This window comes from Chelonoidis abingdonii, chromosome 8 (genome assembly GCF_003597395.2).
Source record: "Chelonoidis abingdonii isolate Lonesome George chromosome 8, CheloAbing_2.0, whole genome shotgun sequence".
NCBI classification, from domain to species: domain Eukaryota; kingdom Metazoa; phylum Chordata; order Testudines; family Testudinidae; genus Chelonoidis; species Chelonoidis abingdonii.
In genome coordinates, this window is record NC_133776.1 from 7,885,839 (window position 1) to 7,906,969 (window position 21,131).

Consider the following 21,131-nt stretch of genomic DNA (forward strand, 5'->3'; position numbering starts at 1 on the left):
TTTTAAAGATTTTTTTAAATGCATTTAATTTCAATTTAAAAAGTCCAATTTTCAAATGATTTAACTTATCGATTTTTATGTGCCCTGGTTACTTCCCTGTGTTTGTTTCTCTCCAGGCATCTCCCTGCTCCCCCTGTTCTCTGGGCTCTGTTGAGATAGCTGAGCAGCTGGAGTCTGTACTGCCTCCAAGGTTTTTCCCACTCCATCAAACCTGCAGTTGACCATTTTTCTGAACTTGCAGTGGGGCCTTCTGCTGCCAACGCCATGGGAGATCAGAAATGACACTGCAGCCCAGCATGGGTGCCTCTGTGAACAGCAGGAGTTCCTTGTCCCCTCTCATCTCCTCCTGCCCCATGACCGATCTGATGGCTCAACCCAGAGGCTGCCTTCTGTGACCTTAACCATAGACTTTGAGCCTTGTTGCTAACCTGTCCCGTCTCTTTTTTCCACAGGGTTGTGAAGGAAGAAATCTCAGATGATAATGCCAAGCTTCCCTGTTTCAATGGCCGGGTGGTATCCTGGGTAAGCAGGCCTCTTGGCTGGATGTCTGTCTCTACATCAGACTCCACCAGCAGCTCTGAAAATCACCATTCCTATTGTACAGTACTAGGTAGAGCAGTGGGACAGCTGTGCTTTGTACTAAAGAGGCACTAACTGTAGTAGGAACTGAAGCCATGCTGAGCTCCTGAGTGTCTGGGCTGAGGGTACCACTTCCCATCCTAGTCCTGAACCCTAGAGCAAGTCTGTCTTGCGTTCCCCACAACCACTAGGAGACAGTTCTGGGAATACAATAGTTAAGAACGTGTATCAAGCCCTTTTGTAACTGTGTCCTAGTGTAGCTGCTGCTTGGAGCTCTGCTCTTGGCCTGCCTAAGGTAACCAGTGTGCCCTGACACCAGGGTCCGCTTTCCAAGTTCCACCACAGATGACTGTAGCAAAGGGTTTTAAGTGCTGGAGAAGAGGACTGGATTTGAGTGTCGTGAAGACTGAAGGTACTGTCTGGGCAGCCACAGGCAAGCTTCTCCCTCCATCCCACACCAGGCACATGCTCTTCCCCCTTGCCCTGGAGGGGACCCCATCTTGAGACACGAGGGAAGTTTGGTTTCCATGGCCCACTGAGCCCTTACCCTCTCTGCTGAGGCTACAGATCATGCTAGTTGTGATGTGAGTATCTGTCTACTAGGAATTAAACTGAAATCCACCAGGGGCCACCCAGTGGTCCCCAAATGGAAGCCACCATCAGGCACTAGCAACCTGGGCCGGATGAGTGCTGATGCCTCCCAGTGCAGATAAATTACACTCAGTCCCTGCCTTAAGGAGCTTACCATTTACTGTCAGTCAAGGGGCACCAAAACAGCAGTGGTGGTGGTAGGACAGGTGGAGAACAGTAAGATTAGGGTAACAGGAGACCAGCCGGTTGGGCGTCCGGGGCATGCGACATGCATTATCCCTGCTATGAGTATGTTTGAAAAAGGCACCCATGTCACGGGGGTTGAATCCTTTTTTTGTGTGTGCAGGGAATGGGGGGGCCTCTCTGCTGGCTCAGACACACAAACAGTTGGTCTTTTTTTAGTTGTTGCCGAACAGTTTGCAGTTCTCCCTCTAGTGGCTTGCTGGGCACCTGCACTGCGCCGAGCCTCTCCAGTTCTCATCCTTCTCCAGTATTTATTGCAGCTGCATTTGTCTGCTCTGCTCTTCCCCTTCCGAGTTACTTTTGTTCTTATGTGCTTGGCCAGTGGAGCCTGCAGGCTGCGAGCCCTCTGCTCCCCAGCTCAGTGTCTTTGCCATACCTCTAAATGTGGCTCTTATGCATGCACAGCCGCTGGCTTCCCCTCCTGCACCCTGACGAATTCAGGGCCTGTGGCTGAGCAGAGTCAGATCGGACCACATTGTGTTATACCCATGATATATCTATACAGAACCAGTCTGTGTTCTCAGTGCCCCAGGCAGGTTAGCAAGTGATACTGCTGTAGCTGGGGCCTGAGTTAATTGGACTCCTTGTGGGGCAGTCAGACACCTGGACTTAGCAGTGGCTTTCAGTCCTTGTATGTTGTGAGCAGTAGCACTTGGCTCCCTCTGGGCGCAGCTGACAGTCTGATGCCCCCCCTTACTCCCCCAAGATTCCCCATCAGTTGGTAGCTTTGGGAGCTGTGTGGTCTGTTCTGCTGCAGCCAGACAGGCTGGAGTGAGGCTATTTCAGGAATCTAGTGCTAATTTTAGCAGGGGGGATTGAGTCTGCAGCCTTCATGGCAGCTAAGAGGCAGGAAAGTGCAGGAGCCTTACGAAGCAGTGACAGACCCTCGCCCAACAAGGGAGGGGGAGTTCTGGCCTGGTCCTGGTGTCTGGATCCAGCCCCCTGTCTGTCTGTCTAGTTATTTCTGTGGCCCCATTCCCACAGCGTCTAAATGGAGAGGGCCATGGGTGCCCTTTTCAGAACCTGTCCTCTGACGCGTCTCTTGTACTGGCAATTTCATCCTGATCCCACCACACAGCATAACCAGTGCCACTTTCCTGGGCCTCCCAGCATCTCACCCCACCTTCCTTTGCAACAAGGTTTTTGCTTGCCTGGGGGCTCATTGGAGCCAGACTTTGTTCAATTCTCTGAATAACTGCAGTGCCCTCCAATGACAGAAAGCAGAGCTGCAGGTGGATTTTCCCCAGCTGGATCAGGAAAGAGAGGATATGATCATATGAGAGAAAGCAAAGCCCAGTTAGTTGCCAGCCAAGTTCCTCCTCTTCCACCCATGGTGATCTTTCCGGCACTGTGCTCTCCAGAGCTCTGTCTACCTGCAGTGGAGCATTCCCTGTTTGTCCTGTGATCAGGCCCTGTTCCCTCCCATGGCTAGTGATAAGTAGAAGAACTGAGGCCCAGGTGGTCCAAGCAAGTAAGATCAGTGCCTGCCTTTGCTCGGCCTGGTACCTCTCGCTTCCAGCTCTCCTGTCATTCTTGCTCAGCCCATCTCCAGACTTGCACCAGCTCCTGTTCTAGGGCCAATGCTGCACTGGGCCAAGACTGAGGGACAGTGTCAGAATCCTCTCCTTGGGCCCGGAGAGAACTCACTGCCAGTCCCCTTGCTCTCCAGCACAGGAAACATGCCACGTAGGAAACATGTTTGGGGCAGCCAAGCTCAGCAATGAAACAGGAAACTGTGGAAGGGTTTTTATTTATTGTTTGTATTGCTCCAGTATCTGGGAGCCCTAGCTGTGGACCAGGACGCCAGGGTGCTAGGCGCTGTACAAACACAGAACAGGCAGGCAGTCCCTGCCCTGAAGGCCGTAAAGGCTAAACAGAGCAGATAGAGGAAGGGGTAGAACACACAAGCAGAGGGGACAGTGTGATGGCAGCAGATGGCACGTTAGTTCTGTGATTTGTTTTTTCTTTTCTTGGTTGGTTTAGTTTGGGGGGATCAGCTAAAGGGAAGTGAGGGAAGAGGGGAGAGAGAGGAGGAGTGATGCTGAGGTGAAGAGTGAGGAAAGGGGGAAGGTTGGAGCAAACAGCCAGTCAGCACAGGGCAGAGAAAGTCCAGTGGAAACTGTAGACAGTTCTCCAAGGAACCAGTGGTCCCTGCTTTGGCTGCTTCTGCCTCTCCTGGCTGGCTCCTCTTTGTAGCTTTCTCCCTAGCTTACATGGCCTTGGTTTCTCTGTCTCAGAGGCTGTTGATCAGCCCTCGTAGGAAAGTGACTTCTGATCACTACTCTCCTAGGCTGCATTTGATTTAGTGACCTAGGTCCCTACCTCTCCTACAGACCAAGTTTGGGAATCATGCTTAAATGTGGTGCCAGCTAAACCACTTTCAAACACAGCTTGGCAGCGGTATGGTGGGATATATCCAGTTAGAAACTACCTCAGCTGGAGCCATCTTCAAACAGCTCCATGACTTGTGTAGACCATTCTGTCCTTTCCCCAACCCTCCTGAGCAAGCCAGTTCTCCCTGCCTGGGGTATGCTTGTGTTGGTGGTGATAGGCACCGTATCCTATTCTCTGAGCCTGGGCTCAGGCGGTGGGTGGATGTTTACAATAGTACCTAGAGGCCCCAGTCTAGATCGGGGCCTTGCTGTGTTTGGTGCTGTCCCAAAACACATACAATGTAGGTTACTTCATGGCCAGTCTAACACAATGTTGTGCAGAACACAAAGCCTGGGTGCTTAGTTTCTGCTCTGGGCAAGGCACTGAGCCCTTCACAGGGCAGGTTACAGGCGGTGCCCACACCTGGTGGTCTGACTAAGGTAGTGGGTTTGCAGAGTACTTGGAAAAGTCAGGATGGAAAGTGCAATGGGGGTCTGCTCCAGGGTTGGGCATAGCCTAGCCCTCCTCCTCCACCAGCTCCTAGGGGTTGGAGATATGGAAACCCCAGTTGCTCCTGAGACCAGTGTAGTTGTAAATGTCCCTCACGCTGAGGCTCCCACCCTGATCCTGAGCCACTTCATTCCGTTTCTCTCCTCTCTCCAGCTGGTGTCTGCGGAGGGGTCGCACTCAGATGGGGGGTCTGTCTGTGCCGATAACCAGCCGGAGCTGCCGCCCTCCATGGAGCGTACCGGGGGCATTGGGGACTCCAGGCCTCCCTCCTTCCAGTAAGTCATGTCGAGACGCATCTCAGTGGGCTTCCCCAGGACAGACCATCAAGTGAGCTCTGAGCCGGAAGTGGCCACGTGATCCCATTCATCACAAACCAAGATGGGGAGAGTGATGGAAGGGTAGGGGCTAACCAGCATGGTAGGGTTGCAAACTGGCAGAAGTGGGGCTGGGAATGGAGTGCTAGGACGGGGTCCCTTGGGTGGTGGAGCTGGGACTGGAGTAACGAGCACTAGGACTGGAGTTCTTTGATCGTTTGACAAGCGGGGCATGCTGCAAGCAGCAAGAGGACCCACATCACCTGCTGCTGTTGTTTTGATCTCCCCTTGCCCGTCACACATGACAGGTTTCCATCTCCCTTTTCTTTTAACAATGGTACCACTGAGGGCTTGCCAGGGAGTGGGGAAACTGCTCCCTGAACTGCCTTGCCTCCCTGCTCCATCCCAGTGTGGGACTCAGCTTGTACCCCCACTCCCCTGTCCCATGCTGAGGCTGTGTGCACTCTAAACCCCACATGTCCCAATCCCACACTAGAAAGGGAGATGGAAACTGTCACCTAGTGGCCCTGGTATGCCACTTCAAAAGTGAGGGGATAACAGGAAATACGACTTGAGAAGTGCAGCATAACTGGCATATGTCAGAGCAGAGAATGCTGGGAGGTGAGGGGGGCCCCTTCATGTCCTTGGGAACCACTGAGTTCTCTGTTGGATGTGTCACCCCTCTGCAGCCCCAAAACCGGGGGGAGTCGGGAGAACCTGGATAACGAGACAGAGACAGATTCAGTGGTTTCATCGCAGAGGGAGAGACCTCGCCGGAAAGATGGGCCTGAGCATGGTGAGCCCGTTGACCTGCCCTGCGGAGCTTGTGCGTTGACTCCTGCTGTGCAATCAGGGCAGCAGTGAGGGTAAATCCCCCAGCGTGAACAGCCGGATCCCAAGGATGTGACAGCCTCGTACCACTACCGTGAGCTGGCCCCCGGATCCTAGTGTACCCATGTGTCACCTCAAAGTATTGGACATGAGTCTCGGAAGGCAGGAGGGGCAGAACACTCATTGCCCCTAGATACCACAGTGGGCAGGGACTGTCCCCTACTGGGCAAGGCACCTCTCCATTGCTGCACTTGGGGAGAGGCCGTTTCCCAGCACTTGAGGCACAACATGTCTATGAGGGGCAGCGCTGCAGAAGGTCCGGGGCCCACAGGCACATGTGTTGGGCTCTAACTCCTCCCAGGGACTGGTCCCGCTCTGAGCAGCGGGTTGGACTAGATGACCTCCAGAGGTCCCTTCCAACCCTGATATTCTATGATTCAGTGAAAGGCTGAGACGGAGGAGAGAGTGGTTCCCAGCGTGGGCTGGCACTGCATTGCACTCACTGCCCACGGCCTGGCACCTCTCACCCAGAGTGACCATCTCTGAGTAACCTTCCCAACTCTGTAGGGATCGTTGTGGCTTCAACCCTTGCTCCCAGTGGCTCACCTTCTCCTTCCCCATTATCTAAAGAGACAGGGAAGTTGTAACCCTGAAGAGATGGGGAATGGTCAAAGTGTGGAGGGCAGCACAGTGCCCCCTCATGCCAAGATGTGGTGTTTGATGGCCAGGTTCCTCCCCTTGTCATTCCTTTTGAGTCCCAACATTCCGCCCTGTGAAGCGCTGAGCCCACCTACTGCTCCTGCAGGAGGCCGGGATGCAGCTCTGCCGCAGCAATATCTCCCAGCATCTCCCAGGAGTGCTGACTTCTCTCTCGCCCCCCAGCACCCAGAGTGAATGGGACGGGAAAAGGAGAGCGGCGCCGAGACCTAGGCGGGTACGAGAGCTCTTCCACTCTCATGAGCAGCGAATTGGAGACCACCAGCTTCTTCGACTCGGATGAGGATGACTCCACCAGCAGGTAGGAGAGCGTGAGGCCTGGGGAAACATGGGCACCTCTTTCACTCTTAGTGCCAAGGAGATGCCAAATCGGGATCCCTCAGCTAGTGGCCCTCAATCCCGACCAGCAGTCCCTTCTGCTATTACAGTTGTCTGCTCCCCACACAGCTTTGTTGCTGCCCCCTGTCCTGGCCCACAGTGTTCTCTCACTCTGCTCCTCCTTTGTGGCCGTCTTGCTGACAGACCCATCTTCTCTTGACCCTCACTGACTGTCTCCTTTGCCGGCAGGTTAAGCAGCTCGACAGAGCAGAGCAGCGCCTCCCGCCTGATGAGAAGGCACAAGCGACGCCGGCGGAAACAAAAGGCCCCACGCATTGAGCGGGTACATCTCTTGGGAGGGCAATTGCAAAGCTGTGGCTGGGCTTTCTGGTGCCTGCAGTACGCCCCTCCCCACTCCCATGTGAGGGCTAAGCTTCACCCTGGCCCCCAGGAACTAAGCTGGTGGAATCTCCAGTCACTACAAACGTGGCCCAGGTGCTGAGAATCTGCTGGTGAAAGTACCACAAACCCTTCTGGGTCAGTGCTGCTGCTAGGACCAAAGGCCTTTCTTGTCCCAGTGGGAATGTGTGGGGTGCAGCCACCAGTCCGTTTGTGGAGCTTCCTGCCTTGACTGGGGTGGGGTCAGAGGTGGGAGCATGGGGACAGCACTACAGGGAATAGAAGGGACAGTGGGGAGCATAAGAACGGTATACAGGGAGCAGGAGGGATGGGGGGCACCAGAGAGCAGCGAGAACTGGCAGGGACTGTGCTTGGGCCGGAGCAGGGGGACGTCTCATTGTGCCTCACTGTGTTGCAGTCGTCGTCCTTCAGCAGTATCACGGACTCAACTATGTCTCTGAACATCATCACGGTCACTCTGAACATGGGTGAGTGAGAGACTCTGTCTTTCTGTTTGGGCCTGAGGCTCTCCTAAGCTCCAGGAGTGAGATCAGGAGGTGCAGTGGGGGAGCAGGGAGATGGAGGAGTGGGGAGGTAATGAAAGGAGAGGGTCCTCTGGGGAAACTGACTGGTCCTGAAGCATTAATCCCCTTAAAGATTTGCCAGTTTGCAAGAATGTGGTTGGGATTGGGATGGTGGGGAGAGTGGTTTTGGGTCTTGGGATTTGGTCCAGGGTGAATTTCAGCCTCTTCTCCCGACCCCAATTTGAGCTCAGCTCCCTCTGTGTCTCATGTACCATGTTACCCCACTGTTGCTTCCCCGCTGCTTTCTGTCTGGGATCCTGAGAGACCAAGATGCGCATAGAGAGGGCAAGGGGAGAATAGAGAAAACTGATGTGGAGCCCAAAATGTGTCCATGTCAAGGTGGGCAATGTCCTTCCAGTGCTTGATGTGCAGGAGGGTGCAAGGCAGGAGCATGGCAGGGTAGGGGTTAACTCTGCTGTCATCCCCATGCTCCAGTTCTCAGAGTGTTGGGAGGCTGAGGAGATCAGGGCTGAGCTGGGGAGAGTTGGGAAGGGAGGAAGGAGCCAGGAAGCCACTTGAGGAGGTCGGGGAGGGTGGTTGCGTGGCTGGGACTCGTTGGAGGGGGATTGCCCAGGTGGGGGGCTCTAGGGCCAATGCGGTGAGGCTTTGCTGTCCCATCCTGCTCTCACTGTGCTCGTTCTCCTCCCATCCCTGCAGAGAAGTACAACTTCTTGGGCATCTCCATCGTGGGACAGAGCAATGAGCGTGGGGACGGTGGCATCTATATTGGCTCCATCATGAAGGGGGGCGCAGTAGCGGCTGATGGCAGGATCGAGCCGGGAGACATGCTCTTGCAGGTACCACACGCCTCGCAGCCAGGGCTGGGGCAGTGACAGTGAGGGACTCAGGGCAGACTGGAGCCCCTGCTCGCAGACTGACAGCCAAGTCGCAGAAGCTGCTCTCAGAAGGAGTCCGGCCTGCCGCCTTGTCTTGGGATTCAGCCTTTCTTTGCCTTGTTTGCAGGTGAACGATATCAACTTTGAGAACATGAGCAATGATGATGCTGTGCGCGTGCTGAGGGAGATCGTGCACAAGCCAGGGTAGGTGCTTTCCTCCACCAGCTCTCCTCTCTGGGGCAGGTCGCCCCCAGACCTGCATCTCCTACTAGTCTACAGTCCCCTTTGCTCTGGCTCATCGGACACTGGTAATGCAGCCAGCCCTTGCGTTTGAAAGCAGCAACCCCTGCTGTCCTCAGCAGCCAGACCCCCACCCCTCTTATGGTGGGTTTGTGGAGGCGGCCCAGGGCCCTCAAACACCTTCTCTTATTAGTATCGCTCTGACTCCCAGGTGTGTTATGAATAACCTTGAAAGAGCCCAAAGCAAGAATTGGAACCGAGAATGTCTCTGTGGTCAGGTCATGAACCAAGTGTCCAAGCACTGGTCCCCTACTCCGAGCCCCTCTTTTCTACCTAGGCTGGGTTTGCTGAATGCCCCTTCAGTTCCCACTGCCCTCTTTGTTACTGGCTCTGCCAGCTGGGTGGGGGTGATCCCCAGCTGAGGTATCTGTGCTGGTAGCCTGCCAGTAGCCCCAGGCAGGTCTGTACCTAAACTGCCTCCAAGGGAGCAGCTCGTGGCCACTGAGGGCCAGCACCTTGATGAGAGCAGCCTGGTTGCGTTGCATGCTGGCCTATGTGCAGGTTGTAAAAACGTTTTGTGTTTTCTGCTGCAGGCCAATCACTCTGACTGTGGCCAAGTGCTGGGACCCCAGCCCCAGGGGCTGCTTCTCGTTACCCCGGAGTAAGTGGATTCCTGACTCACCCTTAACACTGGTGCCCAGCCCATGTGAGAACCTTGCTGTGAGCACCTGTGTGTTTGCTTTATTTCCTGTCTGTTTGCTGTGAGACTGAGACTGAATGTGGGGTCGTTGGGGGTTGCACCCTCGCTCCCTCCGCTATGGCCTCAAGGCCCCGGTGCAGTGCAGACCTTTGAGCACTGCAGTCTCCCTCTCCTTGTGTCCTGTAGCTGGGAGAGCTGAAGTCCCCCAGTGCCCACCCCCCCACCCCCATCATGCCTGGGACATACCCACCTAACCAGGGCGGGGAGGTCACCGGTTCGGAGCTCCAGAGGAAGGAGAAACACCCCCAAGATTGCTGCCACTGAGCCATAGGGGGACTCTCTCCCTCTGTGCCCCTCTTGCTGACCCTCCCTCTCTTCTTTCTCTCTCAGTTGCTCCCCAGCGGATCTGGGCTGGGCCAGACTCTCCATGCTCCGATCCGGGTGAGTCCCGGCTGATGCTGGGGAAGGAAGGGGCTGCCCAGGGCGCCCCCTAGAGGTGGGTTTCATGAGGGAATGATTCTCAGACAGCCTCTGATTGTCTCTGCATTCACTGTAGGTGAGCCCATCCGACCAATCGACCCGGCAGCCTGGGTTTCCCACACGGCAGCGATGACTGGCACCTACCCGGCGTACGGTATGAGTCCATCCATGAGCACAATCACTTCCACCAGCTCCTCCATCACCAGCTCCATCCCAGAGACCGAGCGTAAGTCCCTGGTCCTGTGTGCTTCCGCCACTGCATGGCTTCCAGTCACCTGCGCTGTTCCTGACAGCACCCCAGCCTGATGGGAGCAATACATCTGCATGGGCAGAAACTAGAGGTCTGGGTGGGGCTAGGGAAAGGGGGTCCAGGAACCAAGGGGAACTCCCTACCAGGAGGAGTAGGGACTGGAGGAACAGGAGCTTCCTCCAGGTGAGGGCCAAGAGAGCATGGCTGAGGTGGGAAGAATTCTGCAGGCAGGCACCTAGGGGTGGTGCTGGGGAAGGCTAAGAAAAGTCCTCTTGCCCAAAAGCCCAGGACAAGTACAAGTTTTGGGTGGGCAAATTCCCATCAGTTTTCCTTCTCTCCAGACAAGGACAACGAGGGAGGCTGGTCACGGGCTGACTGATGTAGAAACACAGGGTTGGAAGGAACCTTGAGGTGCCGGTCCCTGTGCCGCCTGCCCTCCCCCCCCCCGCATGCTGAGGCAGGACCAAGTAAACCTAGATCATCCCTGACTGGTGGTTGTCCAGCTTGGTCTTAAAAATCTCCAAAGACGGGGATTCCAAAACCTCCCTTGGCAGCTTGTTCCAGTGCATAACTATTCAGACAGTTAGAAAGGCGAAGGGAGGAGGCAGGAGGAGCCTATGCTGTGGGAGGGGAGGGGATGTCAGCCATGCAAGGAATGCCTTGGGAAAAGTGAGCAGGGCCAGGAAGAAATGCCCTGCTGGGCATGCCTGAGGCTGCACCCTTGCTTGAATTAGTGGTCTGATCAGAGGCCTGTGGTGACTGGGAGGGAGAGAGCTTGGGGCTGGGACTTTCAGCTACGGGCAGGTAATTCAAAGGTAGCTGCAACAGGGAGGTCTGCCCTGTAAGGGCTGGAGGCCTGGAGCCGGCCAGCCCTGTTCTGAGGTGGAGCCCCATTAGGTCCCATCCTGTTCTGGGTAGTTAGCAAAGGGTAAGGTGATTGCCTGATGGGCACCTGATTCCTATAAAGGCTGAAAGAGTTGAGTTGAGTGAGGAGAGCTATAGGATGCAGGCTGGCTCCTGTGGTAGGCTCTGGAGCCAGACGCTCAGGCAGACGGCCTCCAGGAGGACTATAGGAGAGCTGCCAGGAGCAGAGAGGCCCTGGCAAAGAAGCTGCTCAGTTAGGGGAATTGTTGAATTTTGGGGGGTTGCTGAAGGTTGTTGGTGCCACCAGTAAATGGTGCTGTGAGGACAGAGCTGGGGCATGACACTGTTCTTTCCTGAGTCATGAGATGGGCCTTTCTGGCAAAGCTGGAAGGGGCTAGTTTAATTTCCCAGCTAAACCAGCATCCAGCACAAAGCAGCTTTTAGAGCCTTGCAAACTTAGCAGCAGCTGCTGGTGGCCGGAGGTAGGTTTTTGGTTTGGTTTTGTGAGGGAAGAAAGCTGAGAAGGTCTAGACCAGTGGGTGTGCCTGCGATGTATTGTTCCCTGGCCCATCCCCTTGTGCGTGACACCTCCATGTGGCTCCGTTGCCTCTTCTGTCCCCTCTCATCTCTGCCTCCCTTCCCTTCGTCCGCCTCGCAGGCCTCGATGACTTTCACCTGTCCATCCACAGCGACATGGCCACCATCGTCAAAGCCATGGCCTCCCCTGAGTCAGGTCTGGAGGTGCGTGACCGCATGTGGCTGAAGATCACCATCCCCAATGCCTTCATCGGTAAGAGGCAGCCACTTCGTCCTCTGGGACTAGGGGAGGGATAGACACATGGGTAGAGAGGCACCTTCCCTGTGCGAGGGGATCCTGTTTGGGGACCTTTGCCAAGGGGAGCATCCTTCACCATTATGTCCTGTTGGCTCATCCTGTTTGTTGTGCTAGGGAAACAAGTAGAATCTTTGGCCTTGTGCTGCCCCTAGGAGTATCTCTGCACTACTCCCATCCCTCACGCCTGGAGCAAATTCAGGCCACCCTTGTCTGCCCCCAGAGCCAGCCTTTTCTGTCCTTGCTGTGTTTAACGGTGCTCTTTGGTTAATCTTGTGGCAGGTTCAGACGTGGTGGATTGGCTCTATCATCACGTGGAAGGTTTTACAGATCGGCGAGAGTCCCGCAAGTATGCCAGCAACCTGCTGAAGGCCGGCTACATCCGACACACTGTGAACAAGATCACCTTCTCAGAGCAGTGCTACTACATCTTCGGAGACCTCTGCGGCAGTACGGACCCCTGCTCTAGTGCTGTTGGGGAAGCGGGGGTGGTGAGGGTGCTGAAAAGAGACGCTCTGCTCTGCCCTGACAGCTCTCTGAGGACAGTCTTCCAGTGGTTTGCCACCTCCAGACTGCCAGTCTGAACCCTTTTCATACTACTCTCCAGTGCTTGGTGTATTACTGTGCAGCCAATGTCCTCATCTTCTGCTGCACAATCCTTTCTCCTGGGCAGGACAGGAAGGAGTCATATGTCACCTTTCTTTGATCCTGGGCTAAACCTAAACTCCTGGGTGGGGCTGGCTTCGCTCAGTGCTATCAGAATCTGCACTGTCCTTGGAGGAATGGGCAGGTAGCTGAGACCTAAGGACACCTGGCTGGCTCTGCTCACCTGAGAGGGATGAGAAGGGAAGGGAGACAGACCTAAGGGTGTCTGGCCAGCTCTGATGATGTCCTTTCTCTTCTGAGCTGGTTTATGACTATCTAGCATAGGAGTGGGCAAACTTTTTGGCCCAATGACCACATCTGGGTATGGAAATTGTATGGCAGGCCATGAACGCTCACAGAATTGGGGGTTGGGGTGCGGGAGAGCAGGAGGGCTCTGGCTTGAGGTGCAGGCTCTGGGATGAGGCTGGGGATGAGGAGTTGGGGGTGCAGGTGGGTGCTCTGTGCTGGGACTGAGGGGTTCAGAGGGCGGGAGGGGGATCAGGGCTGGGGCAGGGGGTTAGGGCATGGGAGTGGGTCAGGGGGGCAGGCTCCGGGTGGTGCTCACCTGAAGCAACTCCCAGAAACATGGCATGTCTCTTTTCCAGCTCCTATGCGGAGGCATAGCCAGGCGGCTCTGCATGTTGCCCTGTCCACAGGTGCCACCCCAGCCAATGGGAACTGCAGGGGTGGCACTTGGGGTGGGGTCAGCGTGCGGAGCTCCCTGGCTGCCTCTACACATAGGAGCCCAAGGGGGGACGTGCTGCTGCTTCTGGGAGCCATGCGGAGTGGGGCAAGCCCCCAACCCTGCTCCCCGGCTGGAGTGGGGCAAGCCCCAGACCTCACTTGCTGGCGGGAGCTCGAGAGCCAGACGTGGCTCCCAGTCTGTAGTTTTCCCACCTCTAACCAGCAGATCATTTATCCTCTCTCTGACCAAGTAGGGAACAGTAAACCCCAGCATAGCCTGGGCTGGTATCTGGCAAGGAGGTGTCCATAGCTGCCCCCTGAAATCTTCTGCCCCTCTTGTGGGCACCCCATGATTACCTGTCAGCTGGGATGGGGGTGAGTTTGTCCCACTGTACATGGCTGTTTTCATTTCAGGACTAATCCAGGTTCCCTATTTGCTTCTCTCCAGACATGGCTAACCTGTCCCTGCATGACCATGATGGATCCAGTGGCGCCTCAGATCAGGATACGTTGGCTCCACTCCCACACCCAGGAGCTGCACCGTGGCCCATGGCTTTCCCATATCAATACCCACCACCTCATCCATACAACCCCCACCCAGGATTCCCTGACCCAGGCTACAGCTATGGTGGGGGCAGTGCAGGCAGCCAGCACAGTGAAGGTAAATGAATGAAAGGAACTGAACTGTGCCATTGGGGTATTTTCCTTAACACCTTTGGAGAGCAAGCCAAGATCTGGGTCATCTCCTGGAACGAGGAATATGTCTCCCTGCACCTCCCTCTCATTCACGTGCACACAGCACAGTTGGGCAGGTGCATTGCAGAGCTTCTTTGAAGCATCAAGTATGGACCAGGGCCACAGGCTAGATCCTGGGCATGATGGAACCAGAGAATGATGCCTCCTGTCACGGAGCCTCTGGTGGGCTGGAGGGCAGAGTTTGAAAGGAGGTGCCCTGTCCTGGAGCTGAGAGCTGTCATTGGTCAGATGTATTAAGGTAGTGCCTGAGGACCACCCAAGACCGGGCCTAGGCCTGTCCAAATACAGAGTAGCAGAGAGTCCTGGTCCTGAAGATCTTACAATCTAAATAGACTAGGCAGACACGGGGTGGAGGAAGGGGTAGAACACACAAGCAGAGTAAACAATGTGATGGTAGTAAATGGCATGTTACTTCTGTGATTCTTTAAATGTTTAGTTTTTATTCGGTGGGGAGAGCTGGTTCAGAGGGCATCAGCTACATGGAAAGAAAAGGGAAGGGAGAGGGGGCATGGCTTTGGCTGCTTCTGCCCTTCCTGGCTGGGGTCTGGCTGGTTCCTCTCTGCAGTTTTTCGCAAGGCCATGTGTTGTGGCCTTGGCTTCGGGGAGGCTCCTTTTATTCCAGTTTCTTCCCTTCCCCTGCTGTGCTGGCTGGGGCTGCATGTTGTCGGGGCCATTCCCTAACCATGCCTTGGGCTTGTTGCAGGGAGTCGCAGCAGCGGTTCAAACCGCAGTGGCAGTGAGAGGAGAAAGGAGAGAGACTCGAAGGCTGGGGAGTCCAAGTCGGGCGGCAGTGGCAGTGAGTCGGACCACACCACCCGGAGCAGTATGCGGCGGGAGCGGGCGGCCAGTGAGCGCTCAGTACCAGCCAGCCAGCACAGCCAGCGCAGCCAGCACTCCCTAGCTCACAGCATCCGCAGCCACCACAGCCAGCAGTCGTATGGGCCACCTGGCCTGCCACCCCTCTACAGCCCGCCCATGCTGCTGATGCCTCCGCCGCCTTCTGCTATGGGGCCCCCAGGAGCCCCGCCGGGCCGTGACCTGGCCTCTGTGCCCCCTGAACTGACGGCCAGTAGACAGTCATTCCGAATGGCCATGGGCAATCCCAGTGAGTTCTTTGTGGATGTAATGTGAAGCACCCGTCCCCCTGTCTGTCTGCTGCCCTCGTCAGTTTGTCTTCTAGGAACAGCCCTGGCCTCACTTTGTTTTTTTTGTCTTGATAACTAAAAAAGGGAAAAATAAACTGAACTAAATCTTGATTTTAATCCCTACTCCTGTGGCGTGGAGGCGGGGGCCAGCAGGCCTTGTTGAGCCCTGCCTGGCCCAGCCCACCTTCGGACTCGTGTGTGCAGAGGCAAGTTGCTGCTGCTTGTGCAAGCCGCTAACCCCCATCTCTAACCCCATTAACCCGCATCCATCCTGGTGCCTGTGCTGCTCGCCCGTGTGTAGCTGCCGCTGCCACCTCACTCCTTCCACCCTAAATGTCTCCTCTTTCTTTTCACCCTTTTGTGTTTCTTCTGTCAAGCAGCAAAGAATTACGGGGTGTTTGACTTCCTCTGAGCTTGCCGCCCACAGGGGTGAGAGCTGGAGCATGGCCTGGCAGCTTGGCCCAACAGAGGAGGACACGAAGCCCCAAGGGCGCTGGGCACGTATGGTGCTGAAGATGGCTTCTTTCCCACTAGCTGACGACGCCCCCCGTTCCCGCCACAACCCTGAGAGGGGAGCAGGGCCAGCTCCAACCTTGTGTGTGTTCAGATCAATAAATGTAGCCATCTCCTGGCCAATGGCATGAATGTTCCATGGCTTCAGTGCCTCTGGGGAGTGGAGAAGGTGAGGCCCCAGCTGGGAGGGTACCACGCCTTGTTCCCACACTCCACCACAACATGGTCAGGCTTGGGCCAGGGTCTGTTACTCTCTGTATAGTATTAAACACAGTGCACCCCTGTGGCAAGGCCCCAGTTGGGTTTGGAGACAGTACACGAGGTTCTGTTCTTGACTGAGTGCTGTTGGATCATTAACTCCCATAGGAGGTGCAGGCCAGCATCAGCAGCCTGAAGTTGCTGAAATACCTACCATCCATTACTCAAGGCTCTGCTTGTGCCCATGAGCTGAGTGGTGTGGATTTGGCTGAATGTGAGGGTTTCATTTACACCCTCTGCAAGTGTGGGTGTCTAGCTCTGATAATGTGCCTTTAGTCTAGGCAGCCCCTCCTTGACTCTCCCACCCCCTGGATGACCATGGCCCTGACTACCCATTCCATGGCCACAGAGCATGCTCCATCCAGGCCTGCTGTGTGTAGCTGGGGGGCATCAGCTACCGGCTGTACTCTCCTACACTGGTGCTTAGCAGTAGGCTCAAGGTGCAGAAGCTATTACGTCTAAGCAGAGCAAGAGGAGGGGGTAAGAAGCTGAGAAAGGGGCAGCTGTGGTGTTTCCAGAGTGGGGTGAGCACAGTAGCAAGTTCCTCTGCGTTTGCTGCCTCCGGAGCAACGGTCTGCCTCCCGCCGTTGTTCTAGAGAGGTAAGGGGCTTCCTATCCTCATCCTCTCCATGGATGAGGGAGGCGTGGGGATGGACCAGGCTCCAAAGAGACTGGAGAGTGACAGCCTTGGCCCTGCTGTGACAGTCCCTACTTAGAGGCCGCCCCTTTCTGTGACGTAGCACTGCAGCCCCTGCCTGTGGCATGTGTGCAGGGCCTGGACCCTCTCCCTGTGGAGAACAGCAGTGAGTTAAGCTGTTAGAGAAAAGTTCCCTTTTTCTCCCTCGGCCTCCTGGAGTCTCTCAGAGCTCTGCTCCTCCTGCCTGATGCTGGAATGACAGAGAGGCTATCTTGGGTAACTGGCTAGTGCACGAGACAGTACCTGGTACACTAAGCTGCATCGCAGCCAATGGGGGGCTTTGCCACACTCTTTCCCTTTCCTCCCTGGGTCCTCTCACAGCCCTGCAACAGTTTCCTCTGCAACAGTGTAAACTCCTTGGAGTTGTGATTGTTCTTAGCAGGTAAAATATATCTTACACCTGGCACCAGCTCATTTACTGCCCCCTATTCTGCCCTGTCTGCCATCCTAGCATCAGCCATCCTGCCCTGTGTGCCATCCTCCTGCCCCTCTATCGCAGTACCGGTTCTTCTACAGTCATCCATTCTCCTAGCTCCCTACCCTGCTACCAGTGCATCTACTGTGCATAATCCTTCATATCTACTCTGGTGCCAGCCTGTCTAATATCCACTATCCTGCCCCAGTGTGCCATCCTGCCAGCTCACGCTGCCACCTACCATCCTCCCTTGCCGTCCAGCCAACTCATCATCCTGGCATTGGCCTGGCTCCTCCCCTGCCCACTGGGTTTTATAAAAACAAAACCAATCTCCCTTGTTTTTATTTATAAACATAGTTTTATTGGAATCCTGGCTCCTGTTGTTTTTATTCCCCTGCTGTCCTGTGTCTCGGGCTGGTGTGGCTGGCCTGCAGCAGGCTTCCCTTGCTGCTGAGGCCTAGAATGCTTGATCCTATTCATTTCTTGAGGAGTTCTTCCCAAATATTTCCGGCTCTGGCAAGTGAACAATCACTGTCTGTCCTATACTGCTGCTGCTCCATCAGAAAGAGACTCTCCTACTTGCTGAGCCCCAGCCTCCAGGGCTGTGGTATATTTTCAGGTGTGTGCTCTGATGAAGGTCATTAGGAAAATGAAGCTGTGACATTTCTCTTAACTAAAACCTAAACTGCAGGGCTTGATCTATTCTTTCTTCTTAGGCCTGTCTTAAATAGAGGGAAGCTAATGCAATGCCCATAGTATTGAAGGGGATGGGTGAATAACCTTTCCTCTGCCCCATCACCTGTGTATGCATGGGAATAAATGGATTTCAGTAGCAACCTCCACCCCTCAGACATGTGGGGGGTTCAGTATACAGCAGGCTGTACACTACACATTTCTGCTAGCATAACTGTTCGGCTGGTAATGCCTGCCTGTGGTGAGATGGCTTATTTGGCTCAGAGGGGGAGAGAATAAGCTATGCTGCCAAAAGTGAAGTTTTGCCAGTATAAGCTGTGCCTCTGTCTATGCTAGGAGCACCTTGATGATTATAGTATAGGTATAGCTGCCCTAGTAAAACTTCCCAAGAGCAGACTGGGCCTCAACACCTCCCACCTGTCTCCTCCGTTTGACTGCAGTTCTGGCTCCAACTCAGCTTGGCTTCCTACCTTTGATACCTTTATCTTTAATAGCATCATAGAAGAGAATGTGTCCTACTGCAAGTACAGCAGGCTCGGGCTGAACTGCTCCCTTTGGACATTTTAGGGCTTTTTCCAGGCTCTGGATGGGAGAAATGAGGCAGAAGAGTGACAAGGAAATTAGGAGAGTTGCCAACTCTTGCAATAGCTGGTGTTTAAACTTGAAGCCCCAGCTTCTGGAGGCATGTGACTGTGGGAAAATCTCAGCGTTATTTTTTTAAAGCCCTCAGGGGTGCGAACCAGAGCCTAAACATGGGTGCAAGCCATTAAAGTCTCAAAAGCCAGAAGGCAAATAAAAAGAACCTCTTTAACCTCACAGTTTTTTAAGGTAATCTCATTATTTGATTAGTGAATGTTGCAGGAGAGAGTGAGGTGGTGGGGAAGGTGGATTATGGGGTGAATCATTTTGCCAATCTGTGCCTCGGTTTCCCTGTGTGAAGAAAGAACACTGGTGCGACTCCCAGCTGTCAGGCAAGGGCTTTGGCTGGGAGGGATTCTATAAGCTTGGGAGTGGCATTGACGTGCCTGCACTGATGGGGCTCCACGCCCCAACCTCTCGAGACACCCACAGGTGCCATGTGGCGGCTGCTGCTGTCCCATCCCGCCACTCACTGGGGGCCAGAGCTACTGCTGCCCTGTTGACTGGGACCTGCAGGCTGCACCCCAACTCGGAATAAGGGGGTGCCTCCTACCCCGACCGAGCCCCGTGGCCGCAGCCCAGCCCTCTGGATTTGCGGGACATTTCCCCAAGCTCGGGCTCGAACTCAGCCCACTGGCGCTGCCCAGCATGCAACGCCCCCTCCTAAAGGTCTACGGTCTCCGACGCGGCGGTCTGGCCGGGGAGACTACAAATCCCAGTACGCAGTGCGAGTAGCCTCTGACGCCGCGTGGAGCAAGCTGTCGCGGTGCATACTGGGACATGAAGTTTTCGCGTCCTCGGTCTGCGCGCTTCTACCTTCCCGCCCCCCTGGAGGCGCATGCGCAGAGGCTGCTGGGCGTGGGTCGGGCATGCGCGGAGGCGGTGGCTCTGCAGTAATGGGGGGGCGCCTTAGGGCGGGGGGAGTAGCCGCCATCTTGGGGACTGGGCGGAGAGAGGGCGCGAGAGCGAGCTGAGGCACCACTGGCAGGTGAGGCCGGGCAGCAGCTCCTGGGGCGCGGCGGGGCGCTGCCCTGCCCCGGGCTGTCGCCTCATCTCAGGGGCTCTGTGGGCCGGGAGTTCCTCTCGGGAGCCGCCTGCCTCGCGGGGCTCTGGCCTCGGGCGTGGGTCACAGCCTGCCCGGCGGCGAGGTGCTGCCCTGGGGCGGCGAGCTCCCCGCTTCCCCCGTGTCCTGTGGCGGGCGCCGGCTTGGCGTGAGCTGGGTGGGGGTAGGGCTGGGAGGGGGACCCCATGGGGAGAGAGACCCTGCACCTAGGGGGCAGGGGAAGGAGACAGACCCTATATCTGGGGTGTGTGGAGTCATTCTGGCGGGAACATACCCCCATATCCAGGAGGGGGTGCAAGGGAGAGTGAGACCTTGTGTTTTGGTGTGTGCGGGGGGGAATACATGCTGTATCTGGGAAGGAGTGTGTAAGAGAGGGGGTGATGCTGTATTGTGGGGGAGAAATAGACTCTGGTATTTGGGAAGGGGGTGCGAGGGAGGGAGAGACCCTGTCTCTGGGTTTCCTATGTCTCATTATTTTTCCCAACCAAGTGCTTTGGATAAGGAAGTCTGATGGCTCCTTGGTTGGCTCACGCCTGACCTGGGAGAAGCTGCAGGGAGAAGAATCTCTCCATCCTCGGTTTGGGGTGGGTGGGAACTTGGCTTGTGGCTACAGATGGCTTGTGCTCGGACTAACGGATGTTGATCTAACCAGCACCTGGCTGGGTCAGCACTTGGGTGGGAGACTCCAAGGAGAAAACAAGTACCGCAGGAAGCAGTGAGGGTGGCTTTTCTGCTGTGTCTGCATACGGCGGCCAGTTGCTCCGCTGTGATACTGAGTATGGTAAGAGGCAGTATGCTCAAGAGAAGAGATAAAACCAAGGTCTGGTGGTGGTTATGATCTCCTGACTCTTTGCTATGCAGACCACTTTTCCTTTTGTAAATGGGCTATTTTCTTGTACATTCTTTGTAAATTCTAGTCTGGCTCACTAAAAATCTCCCGCAGTTCCTGTTGGATAGAATTATTCCTTTCTTGTTGTATAGGGTTGCTGAGCAGCTGTTAAACAGCTGGGGTGCTCCCCCTCAGGCCTGCATAGTGGTAAGTCAAAGATATTGAGAGCTAAATGCTAATATCTGTAGTCTGTTCTCCAGAATTCACATATCCTTATCGCTAGGTGAGAACAGAGTGTATTTGACACTTCCCTTCAAATGCTAAAGCAGGGTTGCTGTGGGGTACCAGCTGGTTATTGGTGATCCATCTGAAACACCTGTCGTGGCAACAAACTATTATGAGTCATCTTAGCATTGATTATTCAGCTGAAAGTCCTTGAGTGAAATGGGAATTAAGTCAGGATATGTAGCTCGTTCTTGAAGGTGGTGTGGTGTAATCTAACATGACAGATTAAAGTGAGCAAAGGCCTCATAAGGGGATCAGAAGTACTCCATCCCCAAAATTATCTGCATTACTGATGTAAGCATGAATTAGTTGGCTCATGGATTGCAGCTTCTTTCTGTAAAGCCAGGGGGTTCTCAAACTGGGGGTGAGACCCATCAGGGGATTGTGAGGTTATTATGTGGGGGGGTCATGAGCTGTCAGCCTCCACCACAAACCACGCTTTGCCTCCAGCATTTATAATGCATTAAATATATTAAGTGTTTTTTAATTTATAAGGGGGGGTCGCACTTGAGGCTTGCTGTGTGAAAGGGGTCACCAGTACAAAAGTTTGAGAATCATTGTGTAAAGCCTACTGGGCTGAGGCATTATTAGCTCTGGTAACTGTAAATTGTTCTGAAATTGAAAATTAGGCCCTTATCACACAGCTCTTCCACTGCATTCCCATTTCCTTTCTCTGGGCTTTTGGATTCTGTACAGTTGCAGGAAACCCAGTGTCTGTTTATCAGGTGATGTCATTGACTTCTCTCTCCACTAGGAAGCTAATCTTCTCTGATCTCTCTTTCCTATTTTAAGCTATAGGCTTTTTGATCAGTACTCATCCCATCAGCACCATAGACTGCTGTCAAACT

General features: G+C 54.8%; 2 protein-coding genes across 6 annotated transcripts in view; both read left to right on the forward strand.

Moving 5' to 3' along the window:
- The first annotated feature begins 432 nt into the window (after positions 1-432).
- DVL3 (dishevelled segment polarity protein 3) lies at positions 433-17,142 on the forward strand. Of its 4 annotated transcripts, none has more exons than XM_032803881.2 (16): positions 433-522; positions 4,450-4,571; positions 5,300-5,406; positions 6,324-6,459; positions 6,726-6,819; positions 7,294-7,363; positions 8,117-8,256; positions 8,423-8,499; positions 9,129-9,241; positions 9,626-9,676; positions 9,792-9,941; positions 11,488-11,619; positions 11,944-12,111; positions 13,439-13,651; positions 14,450-14,851; positions 15,272-17,142. In XM_032803881.2, the coding sequence occupies exons 2-16, from the start codon at positions 4,525-4,527 to the stop codon at positions 15,301-15,303; spliced, it is 1,932 nt and encodes a 643-aa protein (XP_032659772.1). In that variant the 5' UTR covers positions 433-522; positions 4,450-4,524; the 3' UTR covers positions 15,304-17,142. The 4 variants fall into 4 exon arrangements, with proteins under 4 accessions (XP_032659772.1, XP_074924453.1, XP_032659774.1 ...); XM_075068352.1 differs by having other exon boundaries at positions 9,792-9,869; XM_032803883.2 differs by having other exon boundaries at positions 9,129-9,196.
- Positions 17,143-18,950: 1,808 nt separating this feature from the next.
- The window catches only part of AP2M1 (adaptor related protein complex 2 subunit mu 1), a 40,782-nt gene continuing 38,601 nt past the window's right edge, over positions 18,951-21,131 (forward strand). The window contains exons 1-2 of one of the 2 annotated variants that reach the window (XM_075068354.1): positions 19,002-19,094; positions 20,151-20,205. The gene's annotated coding sequence lies outside the window, so the exon portion shown is untranslated. Of the gene's footprint in view, positions 19,095-20,150; positions 20,206-21,131 lie in introns of both variants that reach the window. The other variant, XM_032803830.2, reaches the window with a different exon arrangement.

What these genes read in the sequence shown, in the direction of transcription:
- DVL3 (XM_032803881.2), top strand. Translation starts at nt 4,525, where the DNA reads ATGGAGCGTACCGGGGGCATTGGGGACTCCAGGCCTCCCTCCTTCCA. An exon ending in GAGGATGACTCCACCAGCAG is followed by an intron (nt 6,460 to 6,725) that starts GTAGGAGAGCGT and finishes CTTTGCCGGCAG; the next exon opens with GTTAAGCAGCTCGACAGAGC. An exon ending in CACGGTCACTCTGAACATGG is followed by an intron (nt 7,364 to 8,116) that starts GTGAGTGAGAGA and finishes CCATCCCTGCAG; the next exon opens with AGAAGTACAACTTCTTGGGC.